We start from the raw sequence: 22,118 nt of genomic DNA on the forward strand, positions 1-22,118 counted from the left end.
AGTACAGATACAATGAATCAGAGCATCTGAGGATTTACCTGACCCAGTGAGTACAGATACAATGAATCAGAGCATCTGAGGATTTACCTGACCCAGTGAGTACAGATACAATGAATCAGAGCATCTGAGGATTTACCTGACCCAGCGATGAATCAGAGGATCTGAGGATTTACCTGACCCAGTGAGTGCAGATACAATGAAATCAGAGCATCTGAGGATTTACCTGGCCCATCAAGTACAGATCTGTTCTGGGGGGCACTTGGTTGATGAGGTGTGGTTTGCTCTTGCGGGCTGCTGTGTGTGTTGCTGGGTGCGTGGCTGTGGGCATGGATCCGAGCTTGGCTGTGGTTCTGGGCGTGGCTGCTGTGGTGATGATGGTGGTGGTTGTTGCTGGCAGCAGCGTTGCCGTGGTTGTTGCTGGCAGCAGCGTTGCCGTGGTTGTTGCTGGCAGCAGCGTCGCCGTGGTTGTTGCTGGCAGCAGCGTCGCCGTGGTTGTTGCTGGCAGCAGCGTTGTCAGGGCCGCTCTGAATCACAGAGTTGTTTTTGTCCCACAAGTTGACAGTCTTGTTGTAGGTGCTCGGGTCTCCCCAAGCTGAGGTACCATCGTCGATCTCCACCTTGCGGCGCACGGAGGGAGGAGAGGGTTCCTCCCAACCCGTAGGTTCACCCCCTTGCTCCTGCTTGCTCCCCCCCCCACCTCCTCCTCCCCAGCCCGTTCCGCACTGTTTCACTGTGCCTGATCCCCCCCAGGACCCTATGCTGCCACTGCTATTACTATTATCCTGGGGCTTGCCTCCCCAAGCTTGCACCGGTACACTGGGCCTCTGTGCTTCCATCCAACCAACCCCGACCCCCGCTCCCGCTCCTTGTCCTGGCTTTCCCCAGCCTGCATACCGGGGGTTCTGTTCCCAAGAGGCTGGAGTCACGCCGTTCTTCTTCTCCTCTCTGGGCTCACCCCAATCCCCCCCCCCACTTGCCCCTGTACCCCAGCCATGTCCAGGCTTGGGTCCTTCGCCCCAGCTTTGAGGTTTGGGTTTGGCAGGTGGGTCATCCCAGCTGGGAGACTTCTCCTCCTGACCCCAGGACATCCCACCTTTGGGGGCAGTAGAGTTGGAGCTGCCTGAAGGGGGTTCCCCCCATCCTCCAGACCCACTGGGTGCTTTCTTGCTGACTGCCTCATCCCAGCTGGAGCAGGGCAGGCTGGAGGCTGGTGTGGCTATCGCCTGGGCAGGGTTTCCCCAGCCCGGAGCTGCCGAGGAATTGGAAGTGGACCCTTCACCCTTCCCACCTGAGTTAGACACCTGAGCAGCGGCAGGGTCGGCGCTGGTGTTTGCAGGCGCTGGAGGGGGGGCGGACGAGGATGATGAAGACGACCCAGTGCTCCAAGAGTCGACACCCGTGTCATTCTTGTGATCAGACCGTGCCATCTCCTCCAGCTCCCAGGCTGTGTGCTGCCTGACAGGGGTCTGGCCCCAGCCGGTGTTGGACAGCACCCGTGGGTCCAGGTCTTGCCTACCCATGGGAAGGGGAGCATCGAGCTCCCCATGTGGCCTCTCCATCCTACGGGATATCCCTTGAAGGTTGTCGTTGCTTCCTTCGCTGGCGGGGGCGTTGGACCAGGAAACAGACTGCTCCTGCGGGGGGGAACCTGATGTCTCCCACCCTTTGGTCTCGCTGGAATGCTTGCCCCAGTCTCCACCTCCACTGCAGGCCGATCGGCCCCAAGCCCCTGTGTTACCCCCGCCTCGGCCCCAAGGCATCAGAATCCCAGGGCCACTGGGTGGCCCAAAATTCCAAGCTGAATCCTTGGAACCTGTTGGCTTGGCGTCTCCATTCCCCCACACTGAGCTCTCCTCCCCATTGACCTGCGGTTGCACAAGAGGCCCCATGTCCACAGGGACAGAACCCCAGCTGGGCAGGCTGTGGATGGGGCTGAGGGGCTGCTGTTTAGTGTTATTTGGTCCATCAGTGTTAAGGTTCTGAGGTTCGACGCTGAAAGACACAATCGTGGACGGTGAGGGCCGTGACTCTGTTGGGTCCGGTGGAAGCATGCTCCCCCAGGCACTGTTGCCACTGCCCCCTACAGGATTCCCATTGGTGCTGCCCATACTCCCGCCCCCTCCCTGGGCTGACAGGGCACTAGCTGGGCTGCAGAGGTTTGGGGGAGGAGGGGATTTGTTGCCTCCTGGTCCACCGCTCCCCATTCCAGCCCCTTCGTGCCCCAGTACTGGCCACGCAGCCGGGTTGGCGCTAGGGTTCAGGTTCAAGTTAAAGTTGGAGGACCCCCAGCAGGGCTGACCCCTCCCTCCCATTGGCATGCTGTCTGTCTTCCCGTCGCTGCCAATGGCAGAGGAGCCGTGGGTGGGACCAGAGCCCCAGCCCCGGCTGGCTCCACCCTGGTTGGAAACCATGTTTCCAGAGTGGTTGCCACTGTTTTTACTGCTGGGATGGTGGGCCGAGAAGTGGCTTTGCTGCCCGGCCCCCGTGGCCATACTCATGTTGCTGCTGCTTATCTCTGTAGTACAGTCAATATCCGTGGTGCATTCTGAGGGGGCGTGGCTCTCACTGTAGGAAATGGAAGGCCACTCCTCCGTGTCACTCCGATCGACGATCACTTGATCCCAGATGCAGTTGCTGGGCCGGTGTCCACAGTGGAGATTCTCATATTGGGCTCCCAGGCCACTCTGGTGGGGAAACTCTGCAACACAAAGAAAAGAAACAATAGAGGAGAATATCGCTCATGCCTAGCCCTGCTGACCCCCTTGATCTTCAGGATACAGACCAGTTGTTTTGCAAATAAAATGTTCCTTTTGCCGACACAGCTCCCTAGATCGACTGGCCAACAATACATACAAAATAAATCAGATATATGGTATAAGCTGTCCTGAAGTGCTTTGCAAACCACATCATTAATCAAATCAGGAGCCAAGGGACAGCTAGTCAATTAACAGGCACAAATGCTATTGTATTAATAGAGCACATTGCCATTGCAGTTTGTCTGGTTCTACATGCATAAATCAAGGTTTAAAAAAAATATATAATTATACTACATTTCCTAGAAAATAAGACAGTGTTCTGCGAGGGCCATACACATGAATCTAACCTGACTAAGAAAATACATAACCTAATGAACAGACTGCAGGTGCAGGTATTCATTAACAATGAGAGAGGGAGCAGTGTGACAGGCTAAGCTTGGTGTGTACCCTTGAAGCATAGCCTGTCCCACCTGTCTCCATTTTGATTCCCCAGGTGGAGGGGAGGGGGGGCTAATCCATCACCACGTGCTCCACTTCCACTTCCTCGGGACACTGACTGAAGGTATTTTTCAGTGGGGTTCGGGCTCCTTCAGCAAGTGTTTAGGAGGAGAAGCAATAGATGAGCCCTAATCACGTAGCAATAATGGCTTTTCTCTAATTGGAGAGATTAGATTAGGCAGACAGGATAAATAAAAGGGTTTGTCTTGAGCTGTCGTCAATCGAATAGAAACAGGACTCTGTCATTTCCACAGCAGCAAGTTGCAGCACAGAGGCCCTGAGTCAGCAGCAGCAGCAGCATCACTGTGGAAGCTGGGAGACAGGCAACATGCAATGCAGCCCAGCAATCACAACTCAGAGCTGCAGGCTTGCAATGCTGCTACTGCTTCTGTTTGAATTTCCACTTCACTGGAGCAGACTCACACACATACACAAGAGAAGCCCTGTTTATGATCTACACAAGGGCACATCCAATACTGCAGCTGGTCTGATCTTGGGCTGTGGTTATAGAAGCATTTCTAACAAGCCACAGGATGTGAACGCATGAACCCCTAGTCCTCAGCCCTAACCATGACCCACACTGGCCCCTAGTCCTCAGCCCTAACCATGACCCACACTGGCCCCCCTAGTCCTCAGCTCTAACCCTGACCCACATTGGCCCCTAGTCCTCAGCTCTAACTCTGACCCACACTGGCCCCTAGTCCTCAGCCCTAACCATGACCCACACTGGCCCCCCTAGTCCTCAGCTCTAACCCTGACCCACACTGGCCCCTAGTCCTCAGCTCTAACTCTGACCAACACTGGCACCTAGCCCTCAGCTCTAACCCTGACCCACACTGGCCCCTAGTCCTCAGCAACATCCCTAACCATCTGAAAAATGACAACAAAAAAGATGCCCTTTATTACATCACAGCAACATTATTTCCTGCAGTGTTAAATGCTTGGCAAGCACTCTGCTGATATTTGGCACTGTTTGAGGTTTTTGTGAATGCGCACGCATGTGTGTGTGTGCGTGTGCATGGGATTGTTCTCAATAAAACCAGAAGCAGCAACAATGCACCATGTTTACCCCCCATCCGAAAAAACAAGAAAAAGGAAATGGGTTTCACACTTCTGAAGCACGCTGTCCTTCTCCAAGCAGCTCTGTTTGTAAGGGACGCCATTTTATCAAACCTGAACGGAAGCCAATAGCTCAGAGCTGCTGCTTCTCACTCGCTCGCTCTCACTCACAAAGGCTGAGCGATAAACTAATCATAAAACCGAACTCAAGCAGCTGTTTTTAGTTTTTATTATTTAAACTCTACATTTGAAATAGTGAAAAAAAAAAAAGAATTCTTTACGATTGTTCCCACCCCCCCCCCCGCCCAGGACTCTCCCCCCCCTAGTGAAAAACCAGGGGGGGGGGGGGGGGGGGGGGTCCTGAGAGAGGAGAGGGGGGGGGGGGGGTCCTGAGAGGGATTATGGGTTCGCAGCGGTGTCAGACCATTCCGAGAAAGGATACCTTCTGTATGAAGCTGTGTCCATCCCTGCTTCAATGTGTCTGCTGCACAGCATCTCAGCCTCATTCTGTGAGCTGCTGCTGTGTGCAAACGCCAGCCCCTCAAGAAAACGCCAGCCCCTCTCCCTCTCTCTCCCTCTCCCTCTCTCGTCAGAATACCTTCGCACTGGTGGAATTTTCATGGCACGATCCAGACGACCAACAACAACATCAACAACCCAATCTAAACCAAAAGAAAGGACATCCATCGCTTTCCCCTTTACTTTGTGCTGTCCCAGAATATTTAGCCTTCTCCACTCTGGCTGCAATTAGAGGTACAGCCAGCGCTCATTATCTGAATAACAGCCAAAAACAAAGCTGCCGTGCTCTCTGATTGGGTGTCCTGAAAACGAGACTCTGCTTAATTCATCTCCTTCCCAAAATACACATATGCACACACACACAGCTATACACAGACACACACACAGACACAAAACGAGAATGCTCTGAATTCCTGTGCTGCCTTTTTTTTATATAGGTTCAAATGGAAGATAAATGTTTTCTACAATGGGCAATGGGCCAAATGCTAAATAGCTTTGCACACAGCAAGTGAGTGGAGAGGTGGGACAGGGAGAAAGAGAGCTGGCTTACAGCATGAAGGATTTCATTGTATACAAATGATTCCACTGCTTCACAAAAACAATTAATCAAAGGCTACAGAGAGGAGGCCTTTCTTCTGTGCTAATTCAGTGCCAATGCTTCACAAACCAAACATGCACTGATGTAACATAACTTTGAATTACCACCTAGTGTTTAAATCCCCGTTTTTTAACAATCCCCAGCCTCTCAGAACAAAGTTTTCTTTTCCCCGAACTGAAAACAGGAAAGAATATGGTCTTTTCTAACTAGTAAATTAAAGTGTTGAGTGCAGTAGTGTGTTCATGTGAATCAGCTGGAAGACCAGTAAAGCATGTTGATGGGCAATCTCTGTATGATATGAACACACTCAATAGGTCTGGAGTAGGGAATCCAATTCCAGACACTTGTTCCAATACCAGGATTTTGGGATTGACTTATTTTAATGCCAGGATTCCATATCTGTAATAATAATAATAATAATAATAATATCGTGCTTTTGCTTTTATTAATACTTACGGTGTGGAGGCGTAGGGTAAAGCACTCACATGACAAAGAGTTGAACTAACTAATGATTAATGAAAAACACACACAAACACTGCAATTAAAGACAGCAGTCCTGTCACTCCAGCTCCAGCGCAGAACAAGCGAGTGATTTCACTGTCTAAGCAGGGTGGCAGCTGCCTGCTCCGCTCAATAATACTGTTACTTAAAAACATAAACATAGATAAAACACTGAACTAATTAAACACTAACACTGAACATTTAAACTCCAGAAAGTAAACAAGTGTTTTTTTTGTTTTTTTTGTTTTTTTTAAGCTTACAGACTGTAGATCCACAAGGCTGGTGCAATGCCACAGATTTCAAGGCATCTCATTTTTGGGCACGCTGGATCTGCATGTCTGTGGAGTCACTGAAATATAAGAATTTCCCCTTCACTGGGAGCCAGTGTTCCTCTAAAGGCCAAGGCCAGCTGCTCAGAATACAAACATCCAGTAGTGATGGAGATACTGGCCTCAGAAAACTCAAACTACTAGACTAAGAAAATCCTTTTCTGATCAGAGTAACTTATCAAATGCACTGTTCAACACCCCCAGTGTCTCAACCTGCATCAGAAATCATCTGTTTTAACAGTTTTGTTAACTCACACAGACAGTAATCTGCAAAGGACTAGACGCTGTGGTTTTAAAGCTTGAGTGGGTTTCAGCAGTACTCAAAATGTAGAAATGCACCTCTTGTTGAAGCCTGTATAAAAGTGCAGAGATTGAAGCACAGGCAGCCTTGTCCTCACCTGCGTGCTGCTTGCTGGGGCTGGCGGGGGGGGTCTGAGGGGGCGAGCTGGCCCCTGGCTGTCCCGTGGTGACGAGAGTCCCTGCTGGCAGTGGCTGTCCTCTCTTCAGTAGCTGCTTGTGCTCCTGCTGGCGGAAGCGTGGGGGGACCTCGCGGAGAGGGAAGCGCGGGGCTGCCGGCAGCTGCTGCTGGGCGCTGGGAGGAGCTCGCTTGCCATTGCCGCTGCTACTAACCGTGGGGATGGGAGGAGTCACACTGCGATTGGCAGGGTGGGGAGGGCTGGAGATGAGCTTGGCAGATACTGGCACTGTGAATACAAGACAGCAACATTATTAATGTGTTTGCATTTCGTAGGTGGAGCTGAGACATTGAGGCATGATTCCACTTGGCAAAGCAATTACAAAACTATTAAGCAATTAAAAAATATCACTAATAAAACAAATGTAGAAGTTATGCAAATCTTCATGTTCATATGCATACATGTCTGTGCTTGTGTATGACTCAGTACAGTGTGTCTGTCAGTAAGCGTGCATTAGAAATACCTAGTTTTTAGATAAAACAAGCTTCTTTCTTTCTTTCTTTCTTTCTTTCTTTCTTTCTTTCTTTCTTTCTTTCTTTCTTTCTTTCTTTCTTTCTTTCTTTCTTTCTTTCTTTCTTTCTTTCTTTCTTTCTTTCTTTCTTTCTTTCTTTCTTTCTTTCTTTCTTTCTTTCTTTCTTTCGTAAAGCACTGAGTATCCCAGACCTCGTTTGTGCCTGCCTGGGACTACTTGAGATTGTCAGAGACACGATGGATTTCAAAATGCTCTGAGAAAAGCTTATCAAAGCTGTTTTGAAGCTCAATATTAGTGGGTTTCTGCAGTTTTATATTGAAATCTCCAGCTCCTGTATCTCTTAACCTTGGCTTATCTGAGCACTTCCCTCAGTATGTGTGCAACGAGATCATGTAGTAAACTCTCAAGTTCAGACACTGAGAACTTGAAATCTTAGGTCATGTCAAATACACACAGACACAAGCACACATGCGCAGTCCAACATATGATGAGTTCACCAGCTATAGCACTCTGAAAACTAGTTCAGCTTAAAAAATAGTTCTGCTTAAACTTTAGCCTAAGCCCCCACATACACACCTGCATTATGTAAAGTCTACGAGTCAGGCAGTATTGCATACCAGCAGCACAGTTAAAGCATTAAATCCCAACCCATGTCATTTGGTTTGTGCAAAAATCTTGAGCTTCAGGAGTTCTAAATACAGCAACCCAGCTAAAACATGAACACCCCCAACCTTGCACGCACACGCACACACACACACAGAGACAGAGAAACACACACATACAGACACGCACGCGCACACACACGCACGCACACACACACACAGACACAGACAGACACTCCTCCAATCCCCTGCCTTCAGAGAGGATTCATTACCAGGCTCTAACCTGCAGAGCAGCCTCATCCCTGGGAGCTGTATGTGAAGTGAATCCCTGATTACTAACAGGCCAGTCTCTCGCTGGGCGAAACCAAGAGGATTTCAATCAGCTCATTGTTCGAGGCAGTTATGAATATATTACAGGAAGCAGATGGATCCCATAATTCAGTGCTATTCTACCAGCCAATCTACAACCTGCTTGCTTTCTTTGCCTTTCTTTTTTAAAGCTCAGCACTAAAGCTGGTAATTCAATCTGGAAGCATTCGAGGGAGAAGGCAGCCTCCTACCTCTCCAATCAGAGTGGTACAGTAAGAGGGGGACCGAGCCAGAACTCGGGGGAGCAGGTCACCTCCTCTATTTGGGAGAGCAGGCAGCCTCCTCCTTCTCCAATCAGAGTGGCACAGTGAGTTGTGGTGTAATTGCTATTTTGTTACAAGCATGATACAATCAATGTGCATGAACTTGCTTTGTTTCTACAATCCATTCTTTTTATTGTCTCTGAAGTATGTATCTGAAATGGCAGGATGTCAGGTCTTTAGGGTTCCCTTTATGATAAAGTCACCAGCAGCACCTGCACCTGCGCTCTCAATAAACAAACTGGCAGCTCTACTGTTGGTATAAATGACAATTACTAAGGTTAGCAGCAATCCAGCTCCTGTTACTTGCACACATCTAAGTGTTAAAATATACAAAAATGGGCATAAATCTGCCTTTATAAATATTCTTATCAGTTCAAACCCTTATCTCTCCCACTGGAAAGATTAAGACTGACCTCCACTAAGCAAAACTGAGAGATGTTTTTGATGTTATAAATATAAATCTAAATATATAATTTCCACTTAGATAAACCAACATTTTTAATTGAAGTTGAAGGGCAGCTTTTATCTAATGTAATATTAAACACACATGCTGTCAATTCCATTAAACTATCCGACTGAAGTGCTCTCCCCAATCTCCTCCAGGCTTGTGATTGGTCTTCCGATGCAGAAGAGCCCATTAAACACCAGGGCAATGAATATCACTGCAACCCATCTCCACATACACACTACTTCCAGCTTTCAATTTACAGGATCTACAACCTACAAACTTGCATTACTCACAAGTACAGTAGCAGACAAACACCCAATTACATAGCCCAATACATTTCACTGTTGTGCCTTATACTTTCTACTGAGTAATCACACATGGAAAACTAACAAACTGTCACATTTTAAGTGAGAGCAAGGGTCAGACTAGACCTGTGTTACATTGCAGAGCTGCTGGGCCACGCCTGGTACAACAGCACGCTAGAAGCATGCTCACCTTGGCATGCTTGCTTACTTGTGAATCTGACAAAATGATTTTAATAGTTAAGAGTAGTATTTGATTCATAAATAATAAATAAATGAAAGGAATTCAAATGTCGTGAAACATAAAATTAGAAACCTGTTCTTTACTGATAGCACACTTTAGTACATTCCAGCAATGGCACAGATACCCGAGGGTATACCAGTATATGGATCTGTGTAACTGGGGGAGCTGCTCCAGCCCCAGTCACTGATAAAAGGTCTTCTAACTCAGGCCCTGCCGCTGCTCTCATCACACTGCTAGGCAGGTTTTCATGCAGCCTGACTGCACCAGCACTCATGAAAACAGCTCCTGTGTGAACAGCAAACAGAGCCCATCTGTCAGTGTGTTTGCAGAGCAGCGGCCTGGACAGCACTGAGTGAGGCTGAGCCCTGCTGTTTGTTATGCAGGCCGAGACAACTCTCCAGATATAAGGCTGTTGCCATGGCAATGCTGGCTGCTCACTGCTCCCTGTGAACCCCCACTGTCCTCACAGTAAGCACTTCTCCTGCGGTGGCAAACCTGAAACTGCATTCTGTCAAGGCCCTTTACCTGAGGTCTGCATTCTGTCAAGGCTCTTTACCTGAGGTCTGCATTCTGTCAAGCCTCTTTACATGAGGTCTGCATTCTGTCAAGGCTCTTTACCTGAGGTCTGCATTCTGTCAAGGCTCTTTACCTGAGGTCTGCATTCTGTCAAGCCTCTTTACATGAGGTCTGCATTCTGTCAAGGCTCTTTACCTGAGGTCTGCATTCTGTCAAGGCTCTTTACCTGAGGTCTGCATTCTGTCAAGACTCTTTACCTGGGGGTCTGCATTCTGTCAAGGCTCTTTACCTGAGGTCTGCATTCTGTCAAGGCTCTTTTCCTGAGGTCTGCATTCTGTCAAGACTCTTTACCTGGGGGTCTGCATTCTGTCAAGGCTCTTTACCTGAGGTCTGCATTCTGTCAAGGCTCTTTTCCTAGGGTCTGCTGTCTTAACAGAATGAACCCCCTTCTTTCCATTGTAATCATTTCGTGTAAAACTGCTCTCTGCTCCCTGAAGCACTCAAATCAAAACATGGATATTAGAAAATGAAAGCAAGTCCCGCTTGGAAACTCCCTTCTACTGTACTCATAGTTTTTCCCCAGATGATGTTGAGCAGGTAGATTTAACTTCTTGTACTCCTACCTTGCTGCATCCAGGTTCACATTGTATTTTAGAGGTATTATTTGCACTTACTGTAAACTATACTGTATTATATATTAAGCTTGCATTGTAACTTTGCATGTTACACCTTACAGGTGTTTGTCCACAAAGGTACATTGTGGTAAGTCAGTGGAACCTATTACGTCCACAGACAGTAAATTAATATATAAAAATAAATAAATAAATAAATAAATAAATAAATAATCTACCACACTTATGTTATTCTGGTGTTTAACTACCAATTACAAACCCTGAGAAAGAGCAGGCACACACACACCAATTACAAACCCTGAGAAAGAGCACGCACACACACACACACCAATTACAAACCCCGAGAAAGAGCAGGCACACACACACACACAATTACAAACCCCGAGAAAGAGCAGACACACACACACACCAATTACAAACCCCGAGAAAGAGCAGGCACACACACACACCCATTACAAACCCAGAGAAAGAGCAAGCACGCACACACACACACACACCAATTACAAACCCAGAGAAAGAGCAGACACACACACACACACCAATTACAAACCCAGAGAAAGAGCACGCACACACACACACCAATTACAAAACCCGAGAAAGAGCAGGCACACACACACACACACCAATTACAAACCCTGAGAAAGAGCAGGTACACACACACCAATTACAAACCCCGAGAAAGAGCAGGTACACACACACCAATTACAAACCCCGAGAAAGAGCAGGTACACACACACCAATTACAAACCCCGAGAAAGAGCAGGCACACACACACCAATTACAAACCCAGAGAAACAGCAGGCACACACACACACCAATTACAAACCCCGAGAAAGAGCAGGCACACACACACACACCAATTACAAACCCCGAGAAAGAGCAGGCACACCCACACACCAATTACAAACCCAGAGAAAGAGCAGGCACACACACACACCAATTACAAACCCCGAGAAAGAGCAGGCACACACACACCAATTACAAACCCTGAGAAAGAGCAGGCACACACACACCAATTACAAACCCTGAGAAAGAGCAGGCACACACACACCAATTACAAACCCAGAGAAACAGCAGGCACACACACACACCAATTACAAACCCAGAGAAAGAGCAGGCACACACACACACCAATTACAAACCCAGAGAAAGACTCCAGACTGACAAACACAGCATACTTAACATAGCACCAAACTATGCACCAGCAGCTACACTCACTCCCATATAAATAAACGCACACAATTGAAAGCGAAACCATTTCATAACAATATCTTTATTTTTATATAGTGCCTTTCATAAAGCGCTTTACAGAGGAAGGCTGTGAACTGTGCATTATATGCAGAGTCACTTACAACAGAACGCTGATTTAACATCTCGTCCGAAGCACAAGGAGGTTAAGTGACTTGCTCAGGGTCACACAGTGAGTCAGTCAGTGGCAGACGTGGGATTTGAACCAGTGACCTTCTGGTTACAAACCCTGGACTTTAACCACTGGACCACACTGCATTCTTGTAGCTTATAACAGACATTTATCAGAGTATCAGAGCAGCAGTAGTGCCAGCAGCAATGAAAGAAATGCATTATTCAAATCGGAGACCTTTCTCACTTCATATGCATACAGAATGAACATAATTACTACAAGCACTAATCAACCTGGAAAACATCATTCACTGTGTGCGAGATTCACTTATTGAATTTATAAATGCGACAGTTACAAAGAACTTTCTACAGTAATTAGCTTGTAATTAGATTGCATTTCATGAAATCTGGTGCAAAAGTGTTGATGTAATTAACTGAATGTGAAATTGCAAATGAATCCAAGGTGCCTTCTATGAGGTAATGCTGTTATCAGTCATGTGCTCTGTGTAACTGTGCAGTACTTTGTAGAGGCTGTAAAAATAAAAAGTCTCACGAGCGACAAAAAAGCAAATACATAATTATTTAATTTACACGATCCTATTGGAACTAATTTTAGGGTTTGCTTTTTACTGCAAAGTTGTCCTAATGTTTCTAGATTTTAGCTGCTGTCTGTCCTCCTGCCAATAAATTAAAATACAGACTGGGACGTCCGAAAATAACGTGGCAAACTTCCGTAATGTAATGCATAAAAATTCTTTGATCACTAATTAAAGTAAAATAAACTAAATTAAACGATTCCCCCAGTGAGATGACACAAAGGCTGGGGTTCCCTGGATCAGAAGCTACTTCAACATGCTGGTGATGCCCTTCCTTACACCCCCTCCCCTCCCCTCCCCTCCCCTCCCCCCCCCTTGATTCCAGCAGACAAATCCTGAACCCACCCCTCCACAAGAGGTGAATGGACGCTGCAGCACTCGGCTGGCAAACAAGTTCCTTCTTCACTTGGCAGCCCGGAGATTGCTGCAGCTCATGGCCCTGTAATGCACAGCGGGACCCGCGCTGGTAGAGCGAGTGCGAATCAGGCACTCAGGAGTTAATGAGACAGCATCAGAGTCTATCTCATTGTCATACACAGAAATATTCGAGACAGGATCGATTACTGCAAACAAATTGAAATGCACAGAGGCGTCTCAGGCAGCAGGAAGAGAAGAGCACAGCTTGGAGGAGGTGATGAACAGCACTGCAGACAGTCCCCATCAACCCGAGGCAGTTAGGCAATAACAGTGTATCTAATAATCAGAATCAGACAGGCCAAAGCAATTCACAAGCCAATCTTCAGCCCCTTCTCACCGAGTACATGCACGGTGCAGTGTACCATCACGTCCTGGTTATTGAGGTTGTGACAAACAGAATGCCGGTTTTGTTTTAGCTGCACAGATTTTCAGGTTCAACTTTGGCTACCTCTTTGACAACAAGCTGATTCCGAGCCACTCGCTATCCCTGCTATTATGAGACATGACTGTTCCCTGTCTGTCCTTTTGATACTTGTAAACAAACTGCTTACAAGCAAAGCATGATGCCCAGCTTCTGTTTTAGTAAAGCAGAGTGCGTTCTAGAGACGCCTGCAGAACAGAGCTCCTGGGAAAGGCTTACTGGCCGAACTGGCTTTATTTATTATCTTCACGTCCTTATATTTGTATTTTCTTCAAAGCATGCATAAATATGAAAAACAAGACCTTTCAATGCAAATCGCATGATATTTTAAAGAGCTGTAAGGTGTTCTTCCGGAGGCTCTGGGAGTAGGTCGCAGCCGCTCCAGCTTGTTTTGTCAGCAGTTAGAAAAGGTTTAGAGGCCCCTTGAGTACAATCCTACAGCAGCCAACATGGAATATTTACTCACACTCATGCTCGCTGTCTTCCTTGACTTTGTGCACGACCCTACCTCTTACTATTCTCTCAGTTTGAACTCTGTTCTTTCTGTCTAGCACTGGCATTTCTACTTAATATCCATTTTCTTTCATTCTCTCTCACTCCTATGATTCCCCAATCTCATCCTCGCATTCTCCTTCTCCTTTTCTCTCCCTGTATTTCTCTCTCAGATCACCTTGCAGCTTTATAGATTGTATACACCTGCATTGACCCAAGGCTAGGGTTAGGGTTAGGGTTATACCACAAGTATACCACATGGAGGCACTAGTGAACACACAGTACAGACCCTGCATAGTCATAGCAGAGCACACTTGGGACCCAGATCAAGAATCTGTCCCAGTATTCCCTTGGCTGTACAGCTGGCTGGGAATGATGTCATTTACATGCCACACAACCGGGTGAAAACCATTGAGGCTGCATCAGGAATCAGATTGCCCTACCTTCAAAAACTAAACTACATCCCAGAAACACACACACACTGAGCATCCTATTCACTGGTTAACTGGACTGAACAATCACATCACTGATCTCTTCTTAATACAGTCAGAATAAATATTATTCTGTGCGCACACACAAAATTAAAACTGCCGTTACAAAGCTCTAAATGATTAATTTGTGCAGCATCAACTGGCAACGATAACTTTTAATGTGATTATTTATCAGTCTCTCTATAGCACTTAGACATGGCCTGCCACGTTTAACTTATTAAGGCTTTATAGCCAAAACAGCTTTAAGTTAGTTTAGCTTTTTTGCTGGATCACACGAAATCATTATTTTAACTGAATTTCAGTTAACTGCCATAGTCTCGTCTCCTGAATATAACTTACAGGAACACACAAAAAATGAATATAACTTAGACACACACAAAGAATGAACATAAAACTTACACACACAAAGAATGCCAATCAGAGCACAGCAGATATTCCAACTCACCTTTGGTTTTTTGTTCTGCAGCCTGAAACAGAAACAAAAAAATAAATACAAATCTTATACTCTGAGAATCCAACTGTGTCAATGTTGAGAGTTTCAAGAAGGGATTATCAATAGGGTTCAATCTGCTGAATTTAGAAGAGAATCTGCCTTGAAATGCCCCACAGACACATTGATCAGATTACAGAATAGGATTCTAAAACAAACCCTAAATGAGAAGTAAAAAACACAGACTCTGATACAGTAGGCCTATATTAACAGAAAATGAGCACACTGCTAAAAACATTTCATTTCTGCTCTAGTCACTAAAGAATACACTTTATATTGGCCTTACTCCAGTAATCAAAGGGAATCGATGACATGGGCTGAGCACTCTCTTACAGGCAGTAATTATACTGGTGCTGGCACAGTACTCTTCTTACCTAGTAATCTCAGAGCAATAAACTGCAAGAGCACAGTAACTAAACCCTTAATTAATGACTTCTTCTCAAGGCTCGTTTAGCAATCAACAAGCAATAGCCCCAGTGGTGCAACCCTCCACAACAGCAAGCGCTGCCTTCTAGCAGGAACATGACAGTCAGGCAGTCCTGCAATGGCAGGCACACTGCAGCAGCTCGTTCACATTGCTTGGACGAAGCACAGGCTTCAATGCGGAGTAAAACCAATGCAATCCACAGACCTTTTTGTGAGCGGCTTCCTTCTTTTTCTTTTCTTCTTGCTTTTTCTTTTTCTTTTCTTCCATCAAATGGTTCTCTTCTTGCGTTTCCTGTTCCTTCTCTCTGTTGAAAATAAACAGCTGTTGAATCACAGATTTAAAAAAAAACACAGTAATACAGATCAAGCACCTGCAAATTCCCTCAAACAGTCAGTTCTGCTGGCAGCCAAAGGTCTGTCTGTCACCTCAGTACACTGTAAAGTTCACAGTGAAAGAATAAATATCCGGAACATATTGCAAGCTTATACAGCACATAACATTTCAGATCACCAGGTCAAATGCTTCAGATCACACACAGCTCTATTCTAGAACATCCTTGTCACAGGGTCATGTACTTTGATGACAAACGATCCCCCCACCCCCCACTTCTTCCTGCCTTCACACAACAAAACAGCTCCCAGAAAACCATTTTCCTGCAGCTCAATAGCCAACACCACAACAAGAATAGCCCCCCCATTGCTCAGGCCGGTCTGTAAGCGAGACCCAGGCCGGCCATTACAACAGGCCTCATTGTGCTTTCTCGCCCGACAGCTAAAGCAGCACAGCGATCATGGTTAAAACACACCCTCCCTAAACTCCTCTTCTCACCCAGCTTCACCACAGGGACAAGAGGGCCAGCAGTAAAAGTGACAGCGGGCTGCCACAGTATTACTGGAGTCCCTCAGAATGATGGATAGACAGCTGCAGGGTCCTTTAGCTGCAGTGTGGACTGGGTCACACATATCTCCTATTGGTGGAGATGTGCATAAAGACTACCAAACCATTGGTCAAGACATGGAATATTTTAGGTCCTACAGTCACTAACCGAGTTCTCCAACATTATGTATCTATACAAATGGAACTAAATACCGACAGACAACACAAAACTGTATTATTACAATCAGGTTCTCTCAGGATCAGTTCCATAAGACCTCAGCTTGCTTCCAGTTCTGCAAGTGGATTTCAAATCCAGCATCACCTGGCTCTCAGCATTCCTCTCCAACTATTAGCCTGTAAAGTTCATCTGGAGTTACTGAGATCTGACAGCAGCAGCTCAGGCTAAGCGTACAGTTCCACACTCACACCTCCACTTGAGCCTGTACAGTATAAAAAGGGTCTATTGAATGTATCTGGAGTGATCTTTTACCAACCAAGTAGCAGCTAATCACAGATTTGCTGTGTTATACTACGTCTTATCACAAAGACATCGATATTGAAATGCTGGATTATCTTTTCAACTCCCAATGTAATCAAAAGAGCGAATGAAACAATCTCAGTGATTAAACAGGAGAGATAATAATATCGCGGAGCAGAGAGAGCACAGGGATTCATCAGTACATGTGGGACCTATTCAAACTTTAATTCATCATGTAGCCCCATCTGCAGAGTGCCATTACCTACATGCAAAACTAAATAAAATACAATCTGTATACCACTCATTTCTTGTGCATGTACTTAATGCAATTGCAAAATATTTGGGTTACAGCACACATAAAGAAGGCTCGTTGCTAAGACTGAAACCTTATGATCCCAGTGGAACCAGATGGGAAAGCACTAGGTGTCTAATCACATTCACCGAGGTAAAGAAATACAAATTCAATCCTGGAACAACCTCTGGATTGCAATGGCAGGGTCTGATCCTGGAACAGCCTCTGGTTTGCAATGGCAGAGTTTAATTTTGGAACAGCCTCTGGATTGCAATGGCAGGGTTTAATCTTGGAACAGCCTCTTGATTGCAATGGCAGGGTTTAATCCAGCCCAGGGTTGCCTTCAACAGTATAACTTTTCCAACCAGATCTGAAACGGACCGTAATCCTAATCCAAATAAAGGAGCCATAAGAACAGAGTGCTGCAAACCTGACTATAGAAGCAAGAATACCATCACTTTGCAATGTCTTTATAGCACCGTCTGGCCTTTTCTTCAGCACGACTGACACCCGTCAACTGCTATTTCTATACTAGCAATTCAGATTTGAAGGGATTTATAACCCAGCTGTTAGAGAAGACATTTGTATTTGTAGTCTCTGCACCAGACTGTTTGGAGGAGGCAGGGTAATCCTGTAGGACAGGATAATGACGTGCTGAACAGCCAGTATCACAACGCCTCACAGAACCTCAGCCAGCAGGTCTCAATCTCGCTTCCATGCTTCTCCTGACAGACAGCCTGCAAAGCACTCACTTTGAGATGACTTCAGAAAGTAGCCTGGTAAACAGATACTGGACTCTTATTTGAGCTGATGTTAAATGCTACCCAAGTTTAACATTCATTTCATTGGTGATGCTTCAGCAAAGTTATTTATTGCTAGTTTTATAATAATGGTAAGAGCAGAGGAAAGTGAAACAGTTGGGGGAATGGAATCAATTTTTTATTAATTTTGGAATTTCTTTAATAAAGACCAATGCCTTTTATCAGATAAAGGAGATTAATTAACAAACCACAGCACATATCAGTGCAGAATCTGAAGTCATTTCATCAAAACATACTAAATAAATAGGTTACAAGTTCACTGTGCACTTGAGCTATGATGAGGCTCATTGGAATACATTTCAAAACATAAAGCGTGAAGACAAGGCAGAGATCCAAAGAATGAGCAGGTATTCGCAGTCGGGGTCTCGCAGAGAAACTGTGAAGGAATACGAGGCTGGCTGTGCCATGCTGGAGACTGGAAGAGAAGGAGAGGGAGGCAGTGGCAAGGTGGTTTATTAACAGTTCATTCCACCTTCAGCCATGGAGTGTGTGTTTCTCTGTGAGTGAGAGACAGATGAAACTAGAGGGCTGTGTGCAGAGCAACTAGACATTCTGGGCAGAGGGCCAAACATGCCAGTGCTGCAAGACAGACTGAGCACTGCATTCCTGTGAGCAGTCTGGCTAGAAACAACAACGCAGAAAGGATGGACTCTGCAGTCCATTAGAGCTCCTGGATCTCACTGTCTGAACAGCTCCCTGCCCTTGACTCTTACAGTAAACCACAATACCTTAAAAGGGGTTCAATTGTTGAAAACAATAAGCTGATGCCAGAGGTGCAACATTGTTAAGAGAAACTCATTGAAAACTTTACAGGGTCACTAAAAACCAAGCATACTGCAAAATGTGAGTCCTAGTCCTGTGTAAAGATGCACAGACTTGCCAACCAGACAATCGGTCATGACACACAGGTGCCAAGTTCAAATAAACCGTGGCCTGCGCACTGGCTCCATCTTAACAAGCTGCGATGCTGATCCAGGAGGAATACATTCCAGGGCAGATTAGCAGATCACAGGGTATTTAACAAGGATTTTATTTTCCATTAGCATGTGCATGGTGCAAGAGACAAGCATCCACAACTTCCTGAAGTACCATTTGTTTCTCCCCTCAAAACTCCAATGATCTTCAATAAAAAAATCATTTATTTGTTTTCTTCCACTTGCTTTTTTTTAGGATTTCAGGAAACAGGGAAAATAAACAACCTGAACAAGCCTGCCGCTAGTACTGAAGAGTTTCTGTAATGGAAGAAATCCTGTGCAATGCAGATGTTAACTTGTTTAATTCATCACCATGGTTGGTGACTAGGAGACAGATTCCTAGTGATCAGCAAAGACTGCTCTTCAAAACAAGCCTGTGTGTGACTGTCAACAGCAGCATCCTGCTCGGTAGGCTGGAGTGGAAGTAGGTCTGTATCACTGCAGAGTTAACCCCATCTCTTCACATAAGCACGTCCACATGTACAGTATTTACTGTGCACATACTGTACTGTTAAATAGCACACAAGCATGTTCATGTGAACACACACACACACATTGTACAAAACCAACCAACAAACCACAGTTCATGAAAATGCAATCAAGAATCTCAGACTATTACTTTGGGCATAAATGATACTACTGCCTAGTTTTATTACTGCCTTGTCTGAATCTAAAAATAGAGGCATTGAAACACATGGTTAGTGCAAATTATTAGGAATTAAGTTACACTGGTCTTAACGGCGTAGTTATACATGATCATAAAACAAGTCTGTTAACGACCTGTTAATTAGTGGCCCAGTCAAAGGACTATCAAATTTTCCCCAAAAGGAGTAAACGAGCGTCTATTAAAAAGTACTTTGCCATAACAACGGTGTGTGCGCGCGCCACTGAGCGAGTCTGCAAGGTGTCTAGAGCAGGTTAACATCGGTGTGTGTGCGCCACTGAGCGAGTCTGCAAGGATCTCGTCCAATTTAGCCACAAAGCGAGCGGTCTCGCTAGACGGTCTCCACAGATCTCGTCAAATTGAGCCACACACGCGCGCAACTACCAGACGGTCGCACAGGATCGTCCACGTAGCACAAAGCACGCGGTGCCTCGCTAAGAAGTTCCACAGATCTCGCCAATTGAGCACACACGCGACTGAGCGAGTCTGCAAGGTGTCTAGAGCAGGTTAACATCGGTGTGTGCGCGCGCCACTGAGCGAGTCTGCAAGGTGTCTAGAGCAGGTTAACATCGGTGTGTGCGCGCGCCACTGAGCGAGTCTGCAAGGTGTCTAGAGCAGGTTAACATCGGTGTGTGCGCGCGCCACTGAGCGAGTCTGCAAGGTGTCTAGAGCAGGTTAACATCGGTGTGTGCGCGCGCCACTGAGCGAGTCTGCAAGGTGTGAGCGAGTCTGCAAGGTGTCTAGAGCAGGTTAACATCGGTGTGTGCGCGCGCCACTGAGCGAGTCTGCAAGGTGTCTAGAGCAGGTTAACATCGGTGTGTGCGCGCGCCACTGAGCGAGTCTGCAAGGTGTCTAGAGCAGGTTAACATCGGTGTGTGCGCGCGCCACTGAGCGAGTCTGCAAGGTGTCTAGAGCAGGTTAACATCGGTGTGTGCGCGCGCCACTGAGCGAGTCTGCAAGGTGTCTAGAGCAGGTTAACATCGGTGTGTGCGCGCGCCACTGAGCGAGTCTGCAAGGTGTCTAGAGCAGGTTAACATCGGTGTGTGCGCGCGCCACTGAGCGAGTCTGCAAGGTGTCTAGAGCAGGTTAACATCGGTGTGTGCGCCGCCACTGAGCGAGTCTGCCTAGAGCAGGTTAACATCGGTGTGTGCGTGCCCACTGAGCGAGTCTGCAAGGTGTCTAGAGCAGGTTAACATCGGTGTGTGCGCGCGCCAAAGTCTGCAAGGTGTCTAGAGCAGGTTAACATCGGTGTGCCCAACAACCCCCCCCCCCCAAAGCTACGTATACAGCGCTTTCATAGAAATTAAATCTAATAGTGCAGTGATTTCGCTTTTAGTCGGTCTGTAATTCACTGGACTGAACCGTAGATTTTACTACACTGAAAAACTAATAGAACAAAGCAGATGTTACAGCACAGCAAACTCCATCTACCTTGTACAATGAGCGAAACCGAGGCTGGCATTTCTTACTCGCGTTTTCCGTGTCAAAACGGAGCTTTAACCCAAAGTGACTCGGATTTCACGGTCACAAGTCGAATTCTCACGCTCAGGTTGCTCTCTTTTTCACGTGTTAATTAACACATAGGACAACACGTGGTTCAACCAAGGACTCTCGTATCAGAACAGCACGGGTCAAATCTGACCACCAAAAACACATGCAAAGCAACCAGAGCCACATGCACACGCAACGCGGATTAGTTTATCTCGAGTTCTTTATTCAAAAGTAGTCCGATACTGATACATTACAAGTTATACCCTTGTACCACAATTGACCAAATCCACTCGTATATACTAACGTGAGCCAGTAAAACACACCCCGACTTCCATTAACACATGATGAAAATAAACAACGGGGCGTGCCCTAATGCTTCGATACAGGTCTCAATTTTGCACAAACACCCGAAGGTTACTTTAAAGAGACAAGCCCCGCCCCATCAACACATCTGCTACAAAATAATACATTTAAACCCTTCACAGTTCTCTATTCTAGAATACCCGGGGTAATCTTACCTTTTTGTTGTTTTTTTTTTTTTTTTTTTTTTTTTTTTTTTTTTAAATCTCAACTACCCCAGGCTTAGCTTTGGCAGTTTAATATTCAGATTCTCCGGAAGAAAATTAACGAAAAGAGTTTTCTGAAAAGTACCCGTAATTTGACAGATCAGGAGTTCAGTCGTATGAACACTGAAGCGTTGCTTTCTTTCTCTCACGATGTTGCAGAGAATAAATCTCAATGAAAGACTGGCGAAGCTGTTCAAATTCAAAATCTCTGAGGAAAAGCCAGAAAAACGGGTACAAAAAACAAAACAAAAACGAATTCCCATCAGCTGTTTATTTGTTAAAGAAAATCAGGTTGCTGGTTTTTTTTTTTTTTTTTTTTTGTTTTTTTTTTTTTTTTTTTTCTTAAGCGGAGTTTCTAAAGCGGAGTTTCTACTGAATGCAGATTAAGGAAATCAAATGCATTTGTAAAGTGCAAAAAAAAAAGAAATGTAAGAAAAAAAAATAAGCACACACGATTGATATCCGAGAGACTAAATTCTTAAAGAGTCCAATTCTTGGAGCCCAAAGTCTCGCCAGATACCAATGAGAAAGAGTCACTGAGTTATCCGTAACTGTGCTCCAGCAGCCATTTTGTAGTAACTGACAACAGCAGCTCGCTTCTGAGATGAACTCACACAGGAAGTGCCGCCCGCCCCTCCCAAAAAATGCTCCAGCTGCTGATCACGTGATCGCAGCCAAC

General features: G+C 45.9%; 1 protein-coding gene across 5 annotated transcripts in view; it reads right to left on the reverse strand.

Annotated features, from left to right (window-relative positions):
• Window positions 1–22,118, reverse strand: part of LOC121296513 (trinucleotide repeat-containing gene 6C protein-like) — a 55,156-nt gene that overhangs the window by 20,267 nt on the left and 12,771 nt on the right. For 4 of the 5 annotated variants that reach the window (XM_041222165.1, XM_041222164.1, XM_041222162.1 and 1 more), the window contains exons 3-6: window positions 15,482–15,581; window positions 14,806–14,827; window positions 6,659–6,964; window positions 224–2,698 (exon numbers count right to left, since the gene is read on the reverse strand). In XM_041222165.1, the coding sequence (XP_041078099.1) occupies window positions 224–2,698; window positions 6,659–6,964; window positions 14,806–14,827; window positions 15,482–15,581 (2,903 nt within the window). Of the gene's footprint in view, window positions 1–223; window positions 2,699–6,658; window positions 6,965–14,805; window positions 14,828–15,481; window positions 15,582–21,391; window positions 21,738–22,118 lie in introns of those variants that run through there. The other variant, XM_041222163.1, reaches the window with a different exon arrangement.

The sequence above is a fragment of the Polyodon spathula genome, chromosome 21 (genome assembly GCF_017654505.1).
Source record: "Polyodon spathula isolate WHYD16114869_AA chromosome 21, ASM1765450v1, whole genome shotgun sequence".
NCBI lineage: Eukaryota > Metazoa > Chordata > Actinopteri > Acipenseriformes > Polyodontidae > Polyodon > Polyodon spathula.